The following is a 17396-nucleotide window of genomic DNA, read 5'->3' as shown; positions in this document are numbered from 1 at the left end:
GGCTCGATCCCATAACGCTGGGATCACACCCTGAGCCAAAGGCAGAGGCTCAACTGCTGTGCCACCCAGGCGCCCCGAGTGACTTATTCTGATCAGAAAAGAGGCCCATGTCTTATTGTGGAGTAAAAATATCAAATTGTGAGCCAACACGTATAGCATTTTTGCGATTAAAAAAAAAAAGATTCATGTGTCTCTATCTGTATGTTGATATCGATGAACTCTGACTGCAACGGGCACAGGAAGGAGCCGGTGGCGGTTCTTTCTGTGGGTGGGATTTCCGAGGTTCAGAGAGGGGTGGAGAAGAGGCAGCTGTCACTTTTTTGTGCCATTTAAAAGATTATTTTAAAATTTACATAGAGTAAAATTCATCTTTTTTTGTTATAGAGTTCTAGGAGTTTTAACATACTTCGATTCTTGTAAAAAGTCACGAATAGGATACAGAGCAATGTCAACACCCCAAAGAATTCTCTCATGCTACCCCTTTGTAGGGACCCTACCTCTACCCCCAACCCCTGACAACTACTGATCTGTTCTGTCTCTATATTTTGCCTCATCCAGATATCACATACATGGAATAATACAGTTTGTAATCTTTTAAGACTGATTCCTTTCACTTAGCACATGCATTTATGATGTTACTGTGTGTACTCCTAGTTCACTCTTTTTTTATTGCTAAGTAATATTCCATTGTTTGGTTCACTGACTGAAGGGTATTTGGGGTGCCTCCAGTTTCTGGTGATTATGAATAATGCTGCTATAAACATTCATGTACAGGCTTTTGTGTGACCTAAGTTTTCATTTATCTGGGATACTCAGATGTGGAATTGCTATGTCATAAGGTAAGTATATTTTTAATTTTGTAAGTAGCTGCCAAACTGTTTTCCACTAGCAATGTGTGAGAGCTCCAGTCACTCTGCACCCTTTCCAGCGTGTGGTCATGCTAGCTTTTTTATTTCAGCCATTCTAATATGTAATGATATCTCATTACAGTCTTAATTGCTGTTTTCTCTAATGGCTAATGATGTTGAATATCTTTTCACGTGATTATTTGCCATCGGTATAATCCCACTAGTGAATTATTTGCTTGAGTATTCTGCCCACTTTCTAATTGTATTTTTTGGCTTTGTACTGTTGACTTTTGGGGATGCTTTATATATTTTAGATACTAGTCCTTTATTGGATACGTGGTTTGCAGATACTGTCTCACATTCTGTAGCTTGTCTTTTCATCCTCTTAAGGGAGTCTTTGGCAGAGTGAGTTTTTAATTCCAGTGAAGTCCAATTTATCAATTTTTCCTCTTATGGGTCATGCTTTGATATCAAGGCTAAGAACTATTTGCCTGGTCCTATGTTCCAAAGATTTTCTCCTAAAGTTCCTGAAAGCTTTATAGTCTCACCTTATATTTAACTTGTTGACCCCCTTTTGAGTTAATCATGGTACATGATGTGAGATTAGGTCAAGGTTCCTATTTTTGCTTATGGACGTTCACATGCTCCAGAACCATTTGTGGAGAAGATGAAATAAACCTATGCAAATATGGCTTTTTTAAAACAAAGGCAAAAATAATTCGCCTAAGCTTCTTGGATGTGTAAATTCATGTTTTTCATAAATTTAGGAAGTTTTCGGTCACTATTCCTTCTGCTCAAATCTTTCTCTTCTCCTTCTGAACTCCTATGATATGAATGTTAGACTTTTTAATATTGTTCCAAAGGTCTCTGAGGCTTTTTTTTCACACTCAGGCTAGATATTTCCTATTCATCTGTTTTAAAGTTCATGGGCTTATCTGTGATCTCATCTAACGACTCTTTTATTTCTTTACTGTGTTTTCCTGTTCTAAGATGCCTGTATTTTTTTTATATAGTTTCTATTTCTTTGCAGAGAATTTCTATCTTTCCATTCATTTCAAGAGTGCTCACTCTTACTTCACTGAACATGGTGTACTTGTTGCTTCCAAGTCTTTGTCTAACTTCAATTCCAGTTTCTGCTGCTAAAACAGAATACAGCAAAGCTTTGTGCCTAAAAATAAATGCTTATTAATAAATTTCATAGAGTGGCTCTTACTAATATTCACAGAGAGCTTTATATTCAAGCATAAGAGGGCACATAATAAGCAGTTTTTTTAAAACCACAAAATCATGAGTTTGTTGTTTTTTTAAAAAGTACCATTGTTAAAAATAAAAATAAATAAATAAAAAATAAAGTGTCTAATAATGCTAACGTTTGGATCACCTCAAGGTTGGCATTTATTGATTGCTTTTTTCTTAGAGAATTTTTTAGGTTCTCCTGATTTCTTCTGTATGTTGAATACTTTTGGTTTGTATCCTAAACATTCTGAGTGTTATGTTGCTACTCAGTCCTGTTAAAATCCTCAAAGGTTTTGATGTGCTGACTCTAGTTGGTCTCATGCAGATGCAGCTCGGAGATGAGCCCTGGGCCTCATACACATAGGTAAAAGACGCTTCCTCAGGTGTCTCCTTTCTGTGATTTCCACCCCCAAGGTTCTCTGGCTAGAAAACCAGGGTTTAGCCTCTGCACTGCGGTGTGCTCTCATGACTGGGACGGAGTAGCGAGAGAAAGAAGCCTGCAGGACCACCACTAGCACACCTGTCACTGTTGCCACCATTGCAGAAGGGCTGTAGCTTCATTACCAGATCTCTGCTGGGGTGCTGTCTGGAGAGTTAAAGGGCTCTGACACTTAGGTGCTGCTATGGGTGGAGGTGGGTGCTTTTTTGCTGGTGCTCACCTGAGTAGGGCTGGATTAAAAGAGCTCTGCCCTAAAGGATGCCATTGCCACAGCCACCATGACAAGAGGTTCCAGTCTGCTGCTCGCACTTGCCTGGTGCACGGATGAGAAAATCCAAGGAGCTCCACCTGCAGGGACTGCTTTCATATATAGGGGCTGGCTGCTTAGTTGCTGGCGCTCATAGGGATTAGGGCCAAGACCATCCAAAAAACTCTGTCCTGTGGAGCTGGTGCTGGGCCTGGTGGCGGCTGGGAGCAGGAGGAGCAGGACTGGAGAACCACTGAGCTGGGGCCTGCAGGGGTTCTTGGTACCACCGTGGCAGGGCAGGGGGGTCTTCAGAGTCTCGATATCACTACCCAGCCCATCCACTCTTACCCGCCTTTCAGAATTCTGACATTCACTTCCTGCATTTTGTCCAGGGTTTTAAATTTTACCAGTGGGAGAGATAGGGTGGTGTGTGTTTATTCCATTTTGGTCAGAAATGTAAGTCCCTTTTTAGATAATTGTAGAAAAGTAGGATTACAACGTGATTTTCCCTATAATTTTTAGGCCTTTTGGTATTTTCATATTAAAATCTTTTTGATGACTCAAAGATCTCTAGCTTATCTGGATAGCTGGGGGAACTGAGAAGGAAATGATCTGGGGTGGGGTAAGTGTGGATAAACTGAATTATGAATGTTGAGATGTCAAGTCAGGGATCCCACAGATGGCCAGGCGCTGGTTGCTATGGCTGAGGGAGTCAAGGGAAGAAAGAACTTGAGGAAACAGGTTGAAACCTGAGATGTGTTCTATCTGGGGGAACCAAGGAGAGGCTGGTGCACTGGGAGGCAACCAAGGATGAGAAAATACACTTGTTTGAGGGGCACAGGAAAGGTGGAGAAACGGAGGCCCACAGTGTTGACCATACTTGCTCAGGAAGGGACTGTGAAGGGGAAGATAGACCAAAAAAAGACAGAGGCATGAACAGATTTTCTTTAAGAATTCAAGATATATGAACACAGTTGATCCTTGAACAACAAAGGTGTAAAGTGCTGGGGTGAATTTTTTTTTTATAAATATAGTACTGTAAACATAATTACTCTTATGATTTTCTTAATCATATTTTCTATTTGCTAGCTTACTTAATAGTAAGAACACAGTATGCAACGCATATAACATACAAAACAAATGTTAATTGACTGTTCACGTTCTCGATAAAGGATCAAGAGTAGGCTATTATAGTTGACCACACAGGAGGCCGGTGCCCTTAAGCCCTGCACTATTCAATTATCAAGTGTGTTTTTTAGCATGATACCAAAAAAGACCCCCTACTCAAATGAATACATCTAAAGTGACCATATCATTAGAGTAGGTAACAGTTGCTTTGAGTTCCTTTCTTCCAGAAAATGCCCCTGACACCCAAAGACAAGATGGGCATCTATCTACACTCCCCTGTGGCATCTAGCTGCCACCTGCCTCTTCAGAATGGTAAGCTCCTTGAGGATGAGGTCCTCATGTTTTTCCTGACCGCCTTTTGGGAGCCAACACAATGCTGTGTGTACAGCAGAAATACATGAAATATTTGTTGCAAGAATGGATGCATAATAAGTGAGTACTAGAGTCTAGAGAAAGAGGTTCAGAGACCTGGGTGTGCCATTGTTATCACTAGTCTGGTCTGGACTTAATGAGCTTGGACTGGAGGCTAAGGCTCATTATCAAATGAGGCCCCTAGGTGACAATGGCAATTTGTCCAGCTATTCTCCAAAATACCCCACATGTGACCACAACCCCATGAAATATAAAAGATACACTGAGAAAGAAGAATGACCGGAAAAAAGGCCAATGGGGACAACATCTAGAAAGTGGACTCCTAAATGGTTGTTTTTTTCTATATACATTCTCTATTTCACCATTTTTCCACATGAGAATTTCTAAGTCTTTTGCCTAACTCATCCTGTGCTCAGGAAAGTGCTTTCCAATCTGTCATTTAGACTCCGATATGGAGAACTACTGGAGGATGGGTAATGTCCTGCACAAATGAACAAGGCTGGTAACCCTGGGCCAGTCACCTCCTATTAATGGTCTCCTTCGCGTTGATGAGCACAAATATGGTACTGGCCTTGCAGTAACCACCCCAGTGTGGCCCTCTGAGGTCCAGCCCACTTGGCAAAGCTGGACTTCTCTGTTTACTGCAAAAACTGGGGAATCCTCCCTGCCTCCCCCACTGAAGGGTTCTTCCACGCCTTTGGAGAAGGAAGACAGAGTGTGGACGAGAGGAGGAAGGATCAGCAGGAGTGCCGAGGACAAACCACTCGACTCCCTAAGGTAGAACTGTGAACCCATCTGGGACACCCCAGTAACCTAGTATTATGGTGTATGCCCCTGAAAGCGGTACAGGGGTGGCAGCCCATCTGAGAGCTCTGGGTAAAGTGCCTGCCACCATAAGATAATAAACAGCAGTAATCAGGCCTTTCTGGAAAACTGAATAATACTGTTATTAAAACTTTTAAATTATCTGTATGTTTTATACGAATTTAATTGCCTCCAACGGCTGTATTTTGGGAGCAATGAGGATGACAGAAATAATAAGAATGAATTAAACCACAAGCAGATCCAGTGTCTGGGGAAGACATAGAGGCTGTTTTCACTAATGGGATCTGACAGTACAGACCCTGGGATTCTGCTCTGCTCTACATGAGGCAGCCCCCCAGGCCCCAAGGTCCCAGGCAGCAGCCATAGCCTGTCCTAATATTTGCCCCTCAAATACCAACCACACTTTGGGAGAGTTGGTTTCAAGCAGAATGAGGGTAATGCTTCCCTTCCTCTCTCTGTACTGAAATGAAAATCACTACCCCTGCCCTAAAGTAACCTGGATTCTTCCTCCCTGGAATTCATCTGGATCAGTTATTTCTGTGGCTTAGAGAATATTACTAAATGGACAAGACAATTCTTTTATGCTATACTCTTAAGTAAAGCCGTTACTAAATACTACACTGTATTTCATAAATTGAAGAAAAAAAATAAAGTCTTTAGAGACCATTCCAAGGCATCTGACAATAAACAATCCCAACTCTCACACCTTAGGCTGAGGAAGTTATAAATTATTAATGTGTCAAGCATTGCCCTCTGAAGCTTCTTTTCCAGCTCTGACCACGAACCCAAGTATCCTGCGTTTAAGTTCCATTCGGTCCGCAAGCCCTTGAGAGACATTTTCAATTCCAGGCCGTGAAGGTGGATGGTGCTGATGGCAGGGTTTTATCTGCACAGAGCAAACCCCCTCCTCCCTTGATATTTCAATGGGTTTTTGAAACATTCTACAATAGCTTCAATAACCTCGCAGGCAATTTGCACGGTGGATCATCAGCTACAGCCTGAACCTCTCCCAAAGCTCCCGCACTGATTAACCTAATGTAGCGGCAGCAGCAGCAAAAAATCACTGCTGAGCCAAGGGGCCTTGGATCAGGCAGGCCAGGCATGCAGCCTCTTTGGGGGCGTTGTCCTGGCACTTCTGCCTAGAACTGTCACCTTAACAACTTAAAGCACTATATGCATGTGCGCGCGCGCACACACACACACACACACACACACACACTGCATTTTCACTCACTTCCCAGGAGGGAGGCAGAAAAGATAATTTCTTTGCACCTGTCTTTACATTGCTTTCTGGGAGCTAATTTTCCCTTCATATGTGCACGCTTCATCTTCTCATGTATACACCCCATGGGTGTGGGTCCCTAGGAGAACAAGGTCCTACTTCCTCAGGCCCACAAGGCAGCCTTTAAGCGGAGTCCTGGACTTACAGTAGCCACTTAAAACATCCTGAAAGTTTTGTTTTTTTCAAACAGAATTTGGCATGGAAAACTTCTTAGGGCCTTTATCACATACACACATGCCTCGTTTGCATAGTTTTGTTTCTGGCACACTGATTTCCATTAATAAAAGAATCCAGCAACGAAATATTCTTTAGCTTTGCCACAAATACCCATTTCCAACAGATTTCTCGTTTCATCTGAAACACTAAAAATAAAGTGACGAATGTCAAAGACCTAGAAAGGTCATCTATTTTGTCTCTGCTCATGTTAAAGGACAGTTGCTTTAGAAAATTCTTACATTCTGCCCCAACCTTCACACCATCTCTTTTTTGGGACAGGAAGTTAACGCCCACGCCGGAGGGGCTCCTGTTTTACAAAGGCTTGACTCGGATAAGTGGCTGGGCCACAGGAGCCTGATTATTAAACGGGGGGGGGGGGGGGGGGGGGAATTCCTCCTGGGGGTGGGGGTAGGTCAGAAGGACACTGAGTGAAGCCAGATGCTTCATTTAGAACCAAGAAGTGGGGTAGGCCCGGGAGTACCTCCATCCACCAGAGCACCCATGTCCCAGGATTCTGGAACTCACCAAGCTTCTGAGGGAAGAAGTGAAAAAAGCATCTGAGTGATCCCCTGAAGAGCCAATCTCCTCTCAGGGAATATGCTGCAAGATGTTTTTACGTTTTTTCTGCCTCCTCTGAACTGCCACAAAATCCTGCTAGTTGTTCCCTCCCTCCTTCCTCACTCTCTATTCGTGTAACTCTTGACCAAATGCGTTAGTGGGACCATGAGGAATTCTGGTTTGTAATCCCAGTCCCCCGGCAAGGTTTCCACCCGGAGTGCTTACATACTCCGTGGCCGTGGGATTTGCCCACGCTCCTGCCCCTTCCCCAGCGGGCGACTCCGGCTCTTACCAGCTGCCCGGTGCGGCGACCGCGTCTCGGCCATCCGGCTCTCGCGTCTGGGCTCCGAGGGCGGCGCGGCCTTCGCCAGCTCCCCGGGACCGGTGTCGGGGGGCGGCAGGGGGCGACTCTGCAGCAGCGGCTTCCTAGGCAGGGGAGGCTTGGCGCTGAGCGGCTCCGACGGCCGCGCCTTGCCCTTACCCTGCTCGTGCGGGGACCGTGCCCCTCGAGGGGAGGGGGCCTTCGCGACTGGACATTTCTCGTCTTTGGGGAGCAAAGCCAGCCCCCCCTTTTCTAACCGGATTTCAGCGCTGTATCTCTTTACCCCTCTGACTTCCGCCGAGGACGCCTCCCTGTGCTTGAAGGACAGAGAGGTGGAGCGCAGCTTGACGGGAAAGGGGCCTCGGTCCTCCCCCGAGGGCGGCTCGCGGGCGGCCGGGCAGGGGTCTCCTGGGGCATCCCGGGGGGTCCGGCCCGGCCCGGCCGCCGTGTCCCCCGAGTCTCGAGAGCCGCCGCCGGCCGTCGTGGGTTTCCCGCCGTGGGGCTCGGGAGGCGCCCGCAGGTCGTCGAGCGCCGCCTCGCTCCTCCAGACCAGGCTGCTCTTCAGAAGCGGCAGGCGGCCGGCCGAGGGCCCCGCGGGGCCGGCGGGCTCGAGCACGCGGACACTGCCGGAGCGCGCCCACGCCCGGCCCGACGACACGGAGAACTTCACGGCCCGCAGCTCGCTGCCTCCCCGCTCCACCTTCCGCTCCGGCGCCAGCCTCTCGGGTCCGCCCTGCGGGGGCTCCGCCGGTTCGGCCCTGGGCTGCTCGGCGGGGGCGGCCTCTCCGTCCAGGGGAGGGGGGGTGGGCTCCTCCGCCGGCGACTCGCAGGCGGGCGGCGCGCCGGGGCTCGCGCTCACCACCGGGGCCTTGTGCTTCAAGCAGCTCTTGGGGGCCGGGGGGCTTGGGGCGGGGGCCTCGGGAGATCCCTTCCCTGCTCCCTCGGGCTCGGGCTCGGGCTCGGGCACGGGCACGGGCACGGGCACTTCCAGCGTCAGCTCTACCTCCTTCTGGACACTTTGGTCTGGCCCCTCTGGACCAGGGGGAGACTCCGAGGTGGTGGCAGGGTCAGTCTCGGGAGGTGTCGTGTCCTCCTCAGGGATGGAGGGAGATAACCGAATCTCCACGTCTCCAGAAGCACAAACCACCTCATCAGCTGTTTCCCTGGCTGGGGCACAGGTGCTTTCCAGGGACACTTCCTCTCTCTGGTTGTCGCTGTCGGGATTATGGTGCGGGGAACCTTCTGGCAGAGATAGGGACTCCGGGCCTGACACAGGCTCAGTGACCTCGGGGGTGGCCGGGCGGCTTGAAGGGTTATCCCCGAGGAAGCTCTCCTCCTCCTCGGCGCTGGCGCTGAGTGCTGGGCAGTGCTGCAGGCGCGCCCGCCTAGCTCGCGGCCCCCCAGGTTGCAGCATGGTCGCTGGCCCCCCGGGCTCGGGGCTTCTGTCCAGGACCACATCCTGCTGAGCGGAACTGGGGCTCTCTTCTGTGCTGACTCTGGGTAATGACTTCTCATCGTATTCCTCTTCCTCTGGGGTACACGTCAGATCACTAAGGGATTCAGACTGTGCTCGCTTGGAGGAATAAAGAGGACAAAAGACAGCATCATTATGTCGAATATTAGGAAGCCTATGACCTTTCCATTTTGTACGAGGCTTAATATGGTTTAAAGGAAGCAGTGTGTCTCTAAAGCTGTCACCTAAGCAGACATTCACACATGATGTCTCTTCTTAATCCTTCCCTATTTGGAAACTTGCCTTACAAGTTCAGCTTTCAGCAGAACAGTGGCGGCTATGCCCTTAAAGTAAATAGTGCTTAAGGCTCTACTGGCCGAGCTGCAAAACCGGTGGACACTGCTCTAAAGAGCGAAGCAAAGGGGATCAAATAAGCTGGGTGTCTGCCGTCCTTTGCACTCCATGCCTATTATTTCATCTACTCTTGATTCATCCCAGTAAGAAAGGATTATTTCCTTTTTGCACTTGGAGAACTGGGAGCTCATAGAGGGCCACACCTTGCTCAAGGTTGAGCTTATTAGCTCAGGTGAAAAGCTGGTGCTCTCTCTATGACCCTGTGTTGCCCAAGAGCTAGTTTCCCATCTAAGTGCTCTCTGTCCAGGGATGGGCCCCATGGAGAAGGGAGACTGGTGTGCCTAAAGGGTGATTCATATCACCTCAAACACAGTCAGGAGCAAACCACAGCATGTAAGATAACGTCCCAAACCATAGCTGATGGATAAAGTCCAAACTTTTCGGCTAAATCCAAGGTCTTAAATTCTCCGGTCTCAAATTATTTCTCCCACTCCCTGCTCAGGTCAAGCTGAGTCCTCACTACTGAGTGTGCCAGACTCTGGGCCAAGTGACCGGCCAGCTCCTCTCCCTATACCTCCAGGGTGTTCCACCAGCACCCCAACAACAGTCAGATTCCACTCCTACAGGAAATCTTGCCAAGTCCCTGCAGCTAATGGTGCTGCTCCTCTCCTGAAGCCCAACTGGTTTGACAATCAAACACTGCCTTGTATTTTTCTTCGGAAAAGTCTCTGGAATTTAAATTTAGTCCAACTTCCTCCTTGCCGTACCCAAAGCCAGTTGCTACTCTCTTAGGAAGGAGAAGAGATCAAGGTAGTCATGAATCAGTCAAAGGCACTATGAGAAAATGACTAAAAGCTTGAGGGTGTTGAGGTTAATCTTTGAAAAAGTTCAGGACATTAGAAAACACTTCTATCTTCATGAAAAAAAAAGTTCAGGACATTAGACCTCCTTTTCTTTATGTTAAGACATGTGCCGGTGTGTTTGTGTTAGGTTTTTGTTGTTTGCTGCTGTTATTTTAACATCTTCCAGCTGCCATCTGCTTGCTAACAGAACACAGGATAACTGGGATGTTTGCAACAATACCTAAGCGAGCTCTTGCCAAGATGCACAATCCTATTCCCCTGGATTTGAAAAAAATGAAGATGTGCAAAGAAATCTACAGAAGAATTTTCAAAAGCTGCAGGTTCAAAAGGTGTTACTGGCCTTTTGCTACTCCAGGAAATCACTGCTGTTGAAAACCTGTTTTAGGATGTGGGTCGCGTTTTAAAACTATCACAACCCTCACGAAAAGAGCATAAAGCTGAGAAGCAGGCCCAGCTAGGCGCATCCCACCTGGAGCCACCGGCAGCTACAAGGAGGGAATAGTGAAGGGCTGGGCAGGACGGAGGCAGCGTGGAGTGTGGACTCGGACACTGAGCAGAGGCTCTGCAGGGAACAGAGCGGCTCCTAACTCAGCCTGGGCTCATGCACTGGGTACAGTGGGAAGGCTGCATCTACCCGCTCCCTCTCCACCGCCGCCGCCCCTCCCCTCCTCCTCTGGGCCCTCACAGCAGCTTCACCCCCTACAATGCTCTGGAGGAAGAGGGAGTGGAGGACCCCTGTGCTCAGCCTGCACCAAGGTGGAGACTCTGTCATGGCTGCCTGCTTATCTGCCTCCTGTCACCAGAAAGAAAGAGTCATGGGGCAGCACCCATGTCATCTCTGGGCGGAGGACACTGCTGAGCAGTAGTGTCAGTCTCTAAGACCCAGAACTTGTAGTTGGCAGCTCTGTCAGCCACAACCTGGGGCTACTCATCTGCTGAAAGAGAGTTACTATTCCCTGCTCCTGGCACTGCCTGGGCTGGGACGAGGACCAGCCCGGGCAGTGAGACGCTGGCGTGAACGTTCATGGGCTGCGTTCCGCTTCCGGCACGTCACAGCCACACACAGGCAGTGGTTCTGAGCAGCAGGATAAAACGCTGAGATAACAGCCAGCATTTGTCTTTTGGGTGTTTCTCTTTCCCGACCTCTGCTCTGGTGGGGCAGAAGGATGCGGCCAAATGCACTCTTGGAAGTGTTTTTCCAACTTGTAATAAATATCATGGTCTTAATAGCCAAGGTTTGTTTGTTTTTTAACTGTGCCAAGAGGGAGTTTTTAAGGTAGGAAAAGCCCGCCCCCACTACTGTTTTTCTCTAGAGCTCCAAAGATTCAGAGCCTAGACGGTGGGGGTAGAGGGCTGGCCCCGCCCGTGACAGAGCTGGAGCATTGTGGCCGGACTGGACAGCTGTTCTGCCCAAACGGAGGACACAATGCAGACAGCAGCAGGGAGAGACTGAAGTGGAGACTCAGAGAGAGATGTCTGAGTGGGGGCGGGGGTGAAAGTGGGTGAGGCAGAAAGAAACCTCAGATGTTATGGGGGATCAGAAAAGCATGGGAAACTTGGACCTCACCCTTCAGTGAAGTCAACAGAAACCGTGAACCCCTGCAGAAGTCCCCAGGGTCCAAGAGGGGGCAGTGTGGTGTCTCCTCCTCACCCTCAGAGCAGAACAGGAACGCATGAAAGCACCCTGATCCCCAAGAGGGGACAGAGTACCAGGAAAGTCTTCACGACTGGGAGAAGCGACCTCATGACCAAAGGGCAAAGAGTGCTGAAGGACAGAGGCCTCCACCTTAGGACCCAACAGGGACACTGGTGACCACTGGCCAGACACCTCTGCCCAGTCAAAAACTTAAGGTATCCATGCCTGCTCCCTACCCAGAAAGGAAAGCAAAGAAGGAGGGAGGATATGTAAATGACCGAGTTTGAATCAAGAAATGTTTACCCAGACTAAATCAGAATTTCTGTTATTCTAAAAAAAGGGGGGGGGGGGTTCAAAAGCTAAGTCAAGTTCAAATGTAAAGGAAGAATGAGAGGTACAGCTTTGTCCAGTGGACAGTGAAGGGGACGCTGCATTTCCACCTGGAGTTATGAGCCGGGCTTTCCTCTGCCACAAAGTCCTGGCCAGGCTGTGGCTGGTTGCGTGTACCCTTGTCTCTGCAAAACTCGTCCCCATGGGAATAAAGCCCAGACTTGAGGCCAGAGGGAGCTGGCTCTGTCCCTGCCCTGCGGGTCCCTCAGCACGAGGACACGCAGGTTGGAGTTACTGGTCCTAGCCATGTCCCATAGCACCAAGCCTTTAACTGTAAACGTGGTGGGTGTGCAAGCATTTACACAAGTACAGTAGTGCCCAGCTTGCACAAGGACACATTAGCCTGAGGGTAACCACAGCTCACTTCCTGCTCCAGTGTTAGTCCCCACTGAAGTCACCTCTGTTGGCAGGAGTTTAAAAAGCACCTTCCGCATGCCCAAAGGAAAACCCACTGTCCCTCGCTGAGCACCCATCTTGTCCTGGGCCTTTCATCAATACCCCACAGTCTTTCTCCAGGGAAGGAAGGGGAGAATGTTGGTCTGTGGACATCTCTTTCTCAGCACTGTCACTCTCTGCGGCCAGGCTAGCCCCACACCCTGCTCTCAGCTCCTCCAGGGCTAAGACATTGTGGGTACCGCTGGGCAGCAGAGAAGGCAACGACCTTATGCGGACCTCTAACCCACCAGTACTATGAATCCAAAGCACTCCATGAATGAGTTCTTGGCTCTTAGAACTATGAGCTGATGACTACACAAGCAGGATGCCCAAACTTGGGGGGGGGTGTCTGTCCTCACAGGGGCACAATCCCTATACTACTAAGTAGGTCCCTGCCCAAGGCAGAAGTCCGAGCTAGTGTGTCAGCTTATGTGTCATTGTTCTTTCCCTCATTCATTCATCCATTCAACAAATGTGCACTGAATACCAGCTGTGTGGCTGGAACTGCTCTAGGGCCTGGACATAGGGCTGGGATGAGCTCTCAGAAAGACTGGCAATATGGTGCCTGGGTGGCTCAGTTGGTTAAGTGTCTGCCTTCAGCTCAGGTCATGATCCCGGGGTCCTGGGATCAAGCCCCACATCAGGTTCTTTTCTCCATGGGGAGCCTGCTTCTCCCTTTGCCTGCCATTCCTCCTGCTTGGGCTCTCTCTCTCTCTCTCTGACAAATAAATAAAATCTTAAAAAACAAACCAAGAAAAAGACTGGCAATAAACAAGTGAGCACACATATTTACAAAGCTCACTTCTGGGTGTGGCCAGTGCTATGACGGAAGGGAACGTGCTGGTGGGAAGGTGGGGCTGCTTTCCATAGGATGGTCAGGTGAGCCTCTCTGGGGAGAGGACCTCTCGGCTGAGACCCAAAGACAGAAGGAGCCAGCCAGGAGAAGAGTGTCTCGAGCAGTGGATACAGCAGGCATCAAGGCCGGGGGCCGGAGACAGCTTTGGAGGCCAAAGTGTGTTGAGAGAAAGAGAGAGAAAGAGAGGAAGCCTGAGAGGTCGGTAAGGCCTGGCTCTTCCAGGCCCGGAACGTGGACCCTACGCGGAGTGCCGTGGAATGGCAGCGGACACGCAGCACATCGCGGCTTTGTGGGAAGTATTGCAGAACCAATGAGCGGATGGCGTGTTTATGCAGGGAAGGGACTATCTGACGAATGCTGAAAAAGAGGAGCAACCCCAGCTCCTGCAGATAGTCCCACTGACCGCGGGGGTTTCTCAGAAAGGGCACGTGACCCTGCGAGGAGAGAGGCCGGGGTGGGAGAGGGTGGGGGGGGAGGGCTGCCAGGCCTGCCTGTCCTGCGTCTGCATGGAGGAAGAAGCCCAATTACCGAAGACAGCCGCCTCATCTTGCTGGACCGCTGGTTGCGGGGCTTAACCAGGAGCTTGTGTTTCGCTGCAGAGTTGTCCAGGCAGGAGGATGATTCTGGAGGGTAATCGAAATCAGCCACGGGTGCCGCACTGCTGTCTGAGGTGCGGGGGGAGACGCTGGCATCGCTCGTGTGCCTGGAGGAGAGCAGGTCTGGAGACTGTGGCCGGGATGAGGAAACTAGAGAGATCTTCATGGGACAAGAAGCAAGCATGCCAAGCATTAACTCCTCGGTGTGAAATGGTTCCAGCCAACATATCAACTCCCTGATTCTACCGTGCTCGGTCTTCCCATGCCATCTGAGGGCTTTACATGGAGGGACAGATTTAAAATCTGACTCTCAGCAGGGAGGACTCTAGGGTACTTCCTTAGAAAGGTAAATGGTTGGGAGTTTTAAATGCTGGGCCAACCCCTACAAACTTCTCACTCATTTCCAAGGCCATGCAGAGAACCTGTGCTCCGGGCAGCCGCGGTGAGACAACTCTGCCTTCACCCTCCCAAGCAGGTACGGGCACTTCAGACAAGAACTTCCTTCTCTGATGAAACAGACTCTCCTGATCTCTCCAAGAGCAGGCTTGGTCCTGCCTCTGGAAGCCAAGAGGGTGGCCCAGAGGAGTGATTTTACAGGCTGGAGCATAGGACGGCCCAAGCCCACCACCCAGCATCCCATCCCTGCAGCTGCATTTGTTCATTCTAGAAGGTTTCTGTATCTTCATGTGCTCTTGGAAGATTCTGGTGTTACAAGTATTTTACTAGCTCATACCTCAGCAGCGAGGCACTGACCAGTCAGCCAAGGGCAAAAGCGCTCCCAGGGAAGAAGAGGATTTTGGTGGTCACCGGGAAGAATGACGGTAACATGTGGTTACCTTCACTGAGTGAGGTCTCAGTGGGTTCTACTGCAAAGACATTTATGGGCATGAAGTGGTGGAGGGGGTACCCAGAGTGCACCCATGAGCAAATGCAGCCCACATGAGGAGTGGGACGCAGAGAATCTGGGAGGTGCTGGGCTTTAGTTACAACCCTGCCCTCCACTTCTACGCTAGTTGGTGCTCAGTATTAGTGTCAAGTTTACATTTTCCTCCCAAAGTTTTCTGTCTTCCAAATTTTGTATGTATACACACAACACAATTTACCATTGTAACCGCTTTTAGCCATATGGTTCAGTGGCATTAAGTACACTCCCGTTGTTGGGCATCCGTCTGCAGAACTTTTTCTCCTGTAAAACTGGCACTCTGCACCCGCTAAACAACAACTCCCCGTTGCTCCCTCCACCCAGCCCCTGGCATCCACCGTTCTACTTTCTAGCTCTGTGAATCTGACTACTCTAGGTCCCTCACGTTAAGTGGAATCATACAGTATTTGCCTTTTTTTGTCTGGCTTATTTAACTTCACAGAATGTTCGGCTGTGTTGTAGCCTGGGTCAGACTCTTCTACCTTTATAAGGCTGAACTCTTCTTGCCTGTTCCCTTATACTATATTCCATTGTGTGTAGAGACCACATTTTGTTCATCCCTTCATCCATCAATGGACCTTTGGGTTGCTGCCGCAATTTAGCTGTTGTGAATAATGCAGTTCTTTCAGATATATACCCAGAAGTGGGATTGCCGGATCATACAGTGGTTCTATTTTTAATTTTTGGAGGAACCTCCATACGGTTTTCCACAGTGGCTGCACCATTTTGCATGCCCACCAACAGTGCCCAGGGGCTCCAATTTCTCCACAAGCTTGCCAACGCTTGTCATTTTCTGGTTCTTTGATAGTAGCCGTCCTGACGGGTACGAGATGGTGTCAAGCTTACATTTTAACCTAAGACCATAATTCTAGGCACTTCACGATGTTTAGTAAGCCCCTGTGAAAACGGTCTCCTCAGGAAGGAGGCAGCAAGTAAGACGTGGGCAGCGAGCAGACTCCCAGGGGCCTGGGTGCATCTTGCTCAGTTTCTTTTCCACAACCCTGGAGCCCCGCACAGAGCAGGTTCCAAAAGTCTCTGCTGAGCTAGGGGACACCAGAAGGATGTCACTGTTAGAGAGACAAGTGGACGCCGGGAGTGGCCTCTGCAAGGGAACTTCCTCGGAGAAACGTATTTTCCCTTTCAACAGAAAGGTCCCTTGTATCTTCTCCGGCAAGTTTTAAGTTGATTCCTGCCACCTGGGAGAAGACGATTACTACAACGAGGGGAAAAGGGTTATAAGTGGACACAATCTATTTCAGTTCTCTTGTTTCGGCTACTTGGGTTCTTGTGGGAATAAAGCAAGAACAATTATTTAAAAAATAAACCACAGGACAGGACTCCCAGCTCCCTTTGTACCTGTGGCTCTGGTTTCTACTGTTGCAGCTGATGACTCAGGAAGACACATAAGATTGGACAGGTGACACCTCTCCCAGGTGTCCTCCCTAAGGGTCACCACTAGAATGGGTACATTCCAAGGATCATAGAGAATCCTTCATTTTCACCCTTGTCTACAGGAACAATGTATATACACTTGGTAAAATCAGGGGTTTTGTTTTTCTGACTGTGTGGGACTTAAGAGAACAGGCGAGACGAGCTGCTTTCACAAATGCAGTGACTCCCAGGCAAGAATGATTATGTCTACTGCGAGGACATGGGCTTTGGTCACCTCCCTATAAACCCAAAGGACGAACCTTCCCTGCCTCCTGTCCACTCAGCTCGCTCTGTGTTTGCGCTGTCTGAGCAGACATTCCTGGGCTCAGGCCCATTCTAGCCCCCCCCCGGGGGGGGGTGCGAGCTGGCAAGGAGCTTAACTTCCCAGAAAGTCTGACCACAATGACCTCTGTCCCTGCAAAACCCCTGCCCTGGCTGTCGTGGCTGGTCTTCCTGCTAGGGCGCCGAACTCCCAATTCTCAGTCTTTGTGGTCGTTCTCAGAGTTCTTGGGGTCTGAAAAGACCCACATCTTCATAACTGAGAAGAATTACGTGCCCCGTCCTTGATCAGTGAAGCGACTAGGTGAGGTAAGGTAGGATGGGGCAGGAAAGCTGACCTGTGTTTTTACGGGCTGGAAGCATTCCCACTTGCATTGCTTGCTCCCAGTCACCTGGTCTGTCCTGAAATCTGTGCTTCTGGATAATTCTGGAAGTGAATGATTTAAAAAGTCTAACAGGTGGCCGGCCCTTCATTGGAGGAATGGGACTCAACTGGGAAAATGGCCTGAGGTTCATGGGCTTTTTCAGGGGTGACCCTGGGTGACAGCTGCTTTACAGTGTCTGTCCTCAAAGAGAGGGGCTCAGCCACCCAGGAATGTGCTGAGCCCAGTGTACATGGGAACAGCCCGCAGACATGGGCCTTTTTAGGAAGGAGGAGTCTGCTGCCTTTGCACCCCAGCTGGCCTTTCCTGCTGAGGGAAGGGGAGG

General features: G+C 49.4%; 1 protein-coding gene across 1 annotated transcript in view; it reads right to left on the bottom strand.

Moving 5' to 3' along the window:
- The window catches only part of CRACDL (CRACD like), a 126129-nt gene that overhangs the window by 16800 nt on the left and 91933 nt on the right, over positions 1–17396 (bottom strand). Inside the window, exons 6-7 of the mRNA XM_087863315.1 lie at positions 13989–14216; positions 7444–9046 (exon numbers count right to left, since the gene is read on the bottom strand). Of these exons, the coding sequence (XP_087719441.1) occupies positions 7444–9046; positions 13989–14216 (1831 nt within the window). The remainder of the gene's footprint in view (positions 1–7443; positions 9047–13988; positions 14217–17396) is intronic.

The sequence above is a fragment of the Ursus americanus genome, chromosome 7 (genome assembly GCF_024610735.1).
Source record: "Ursus americanus isolate L20-20 chromosome 7, mUrsAme1.1.p, whole genome shotgun sequence".
NCBI classification, from domain to species: Eukaryota; Metazoa; Chordata; class Mammalia; order Carnivora; family Ursidae; genus Ursus; species Ursus americanus.
This window is presented reverse-complemented; position numbering and strand designations above follow the sequence as displayed.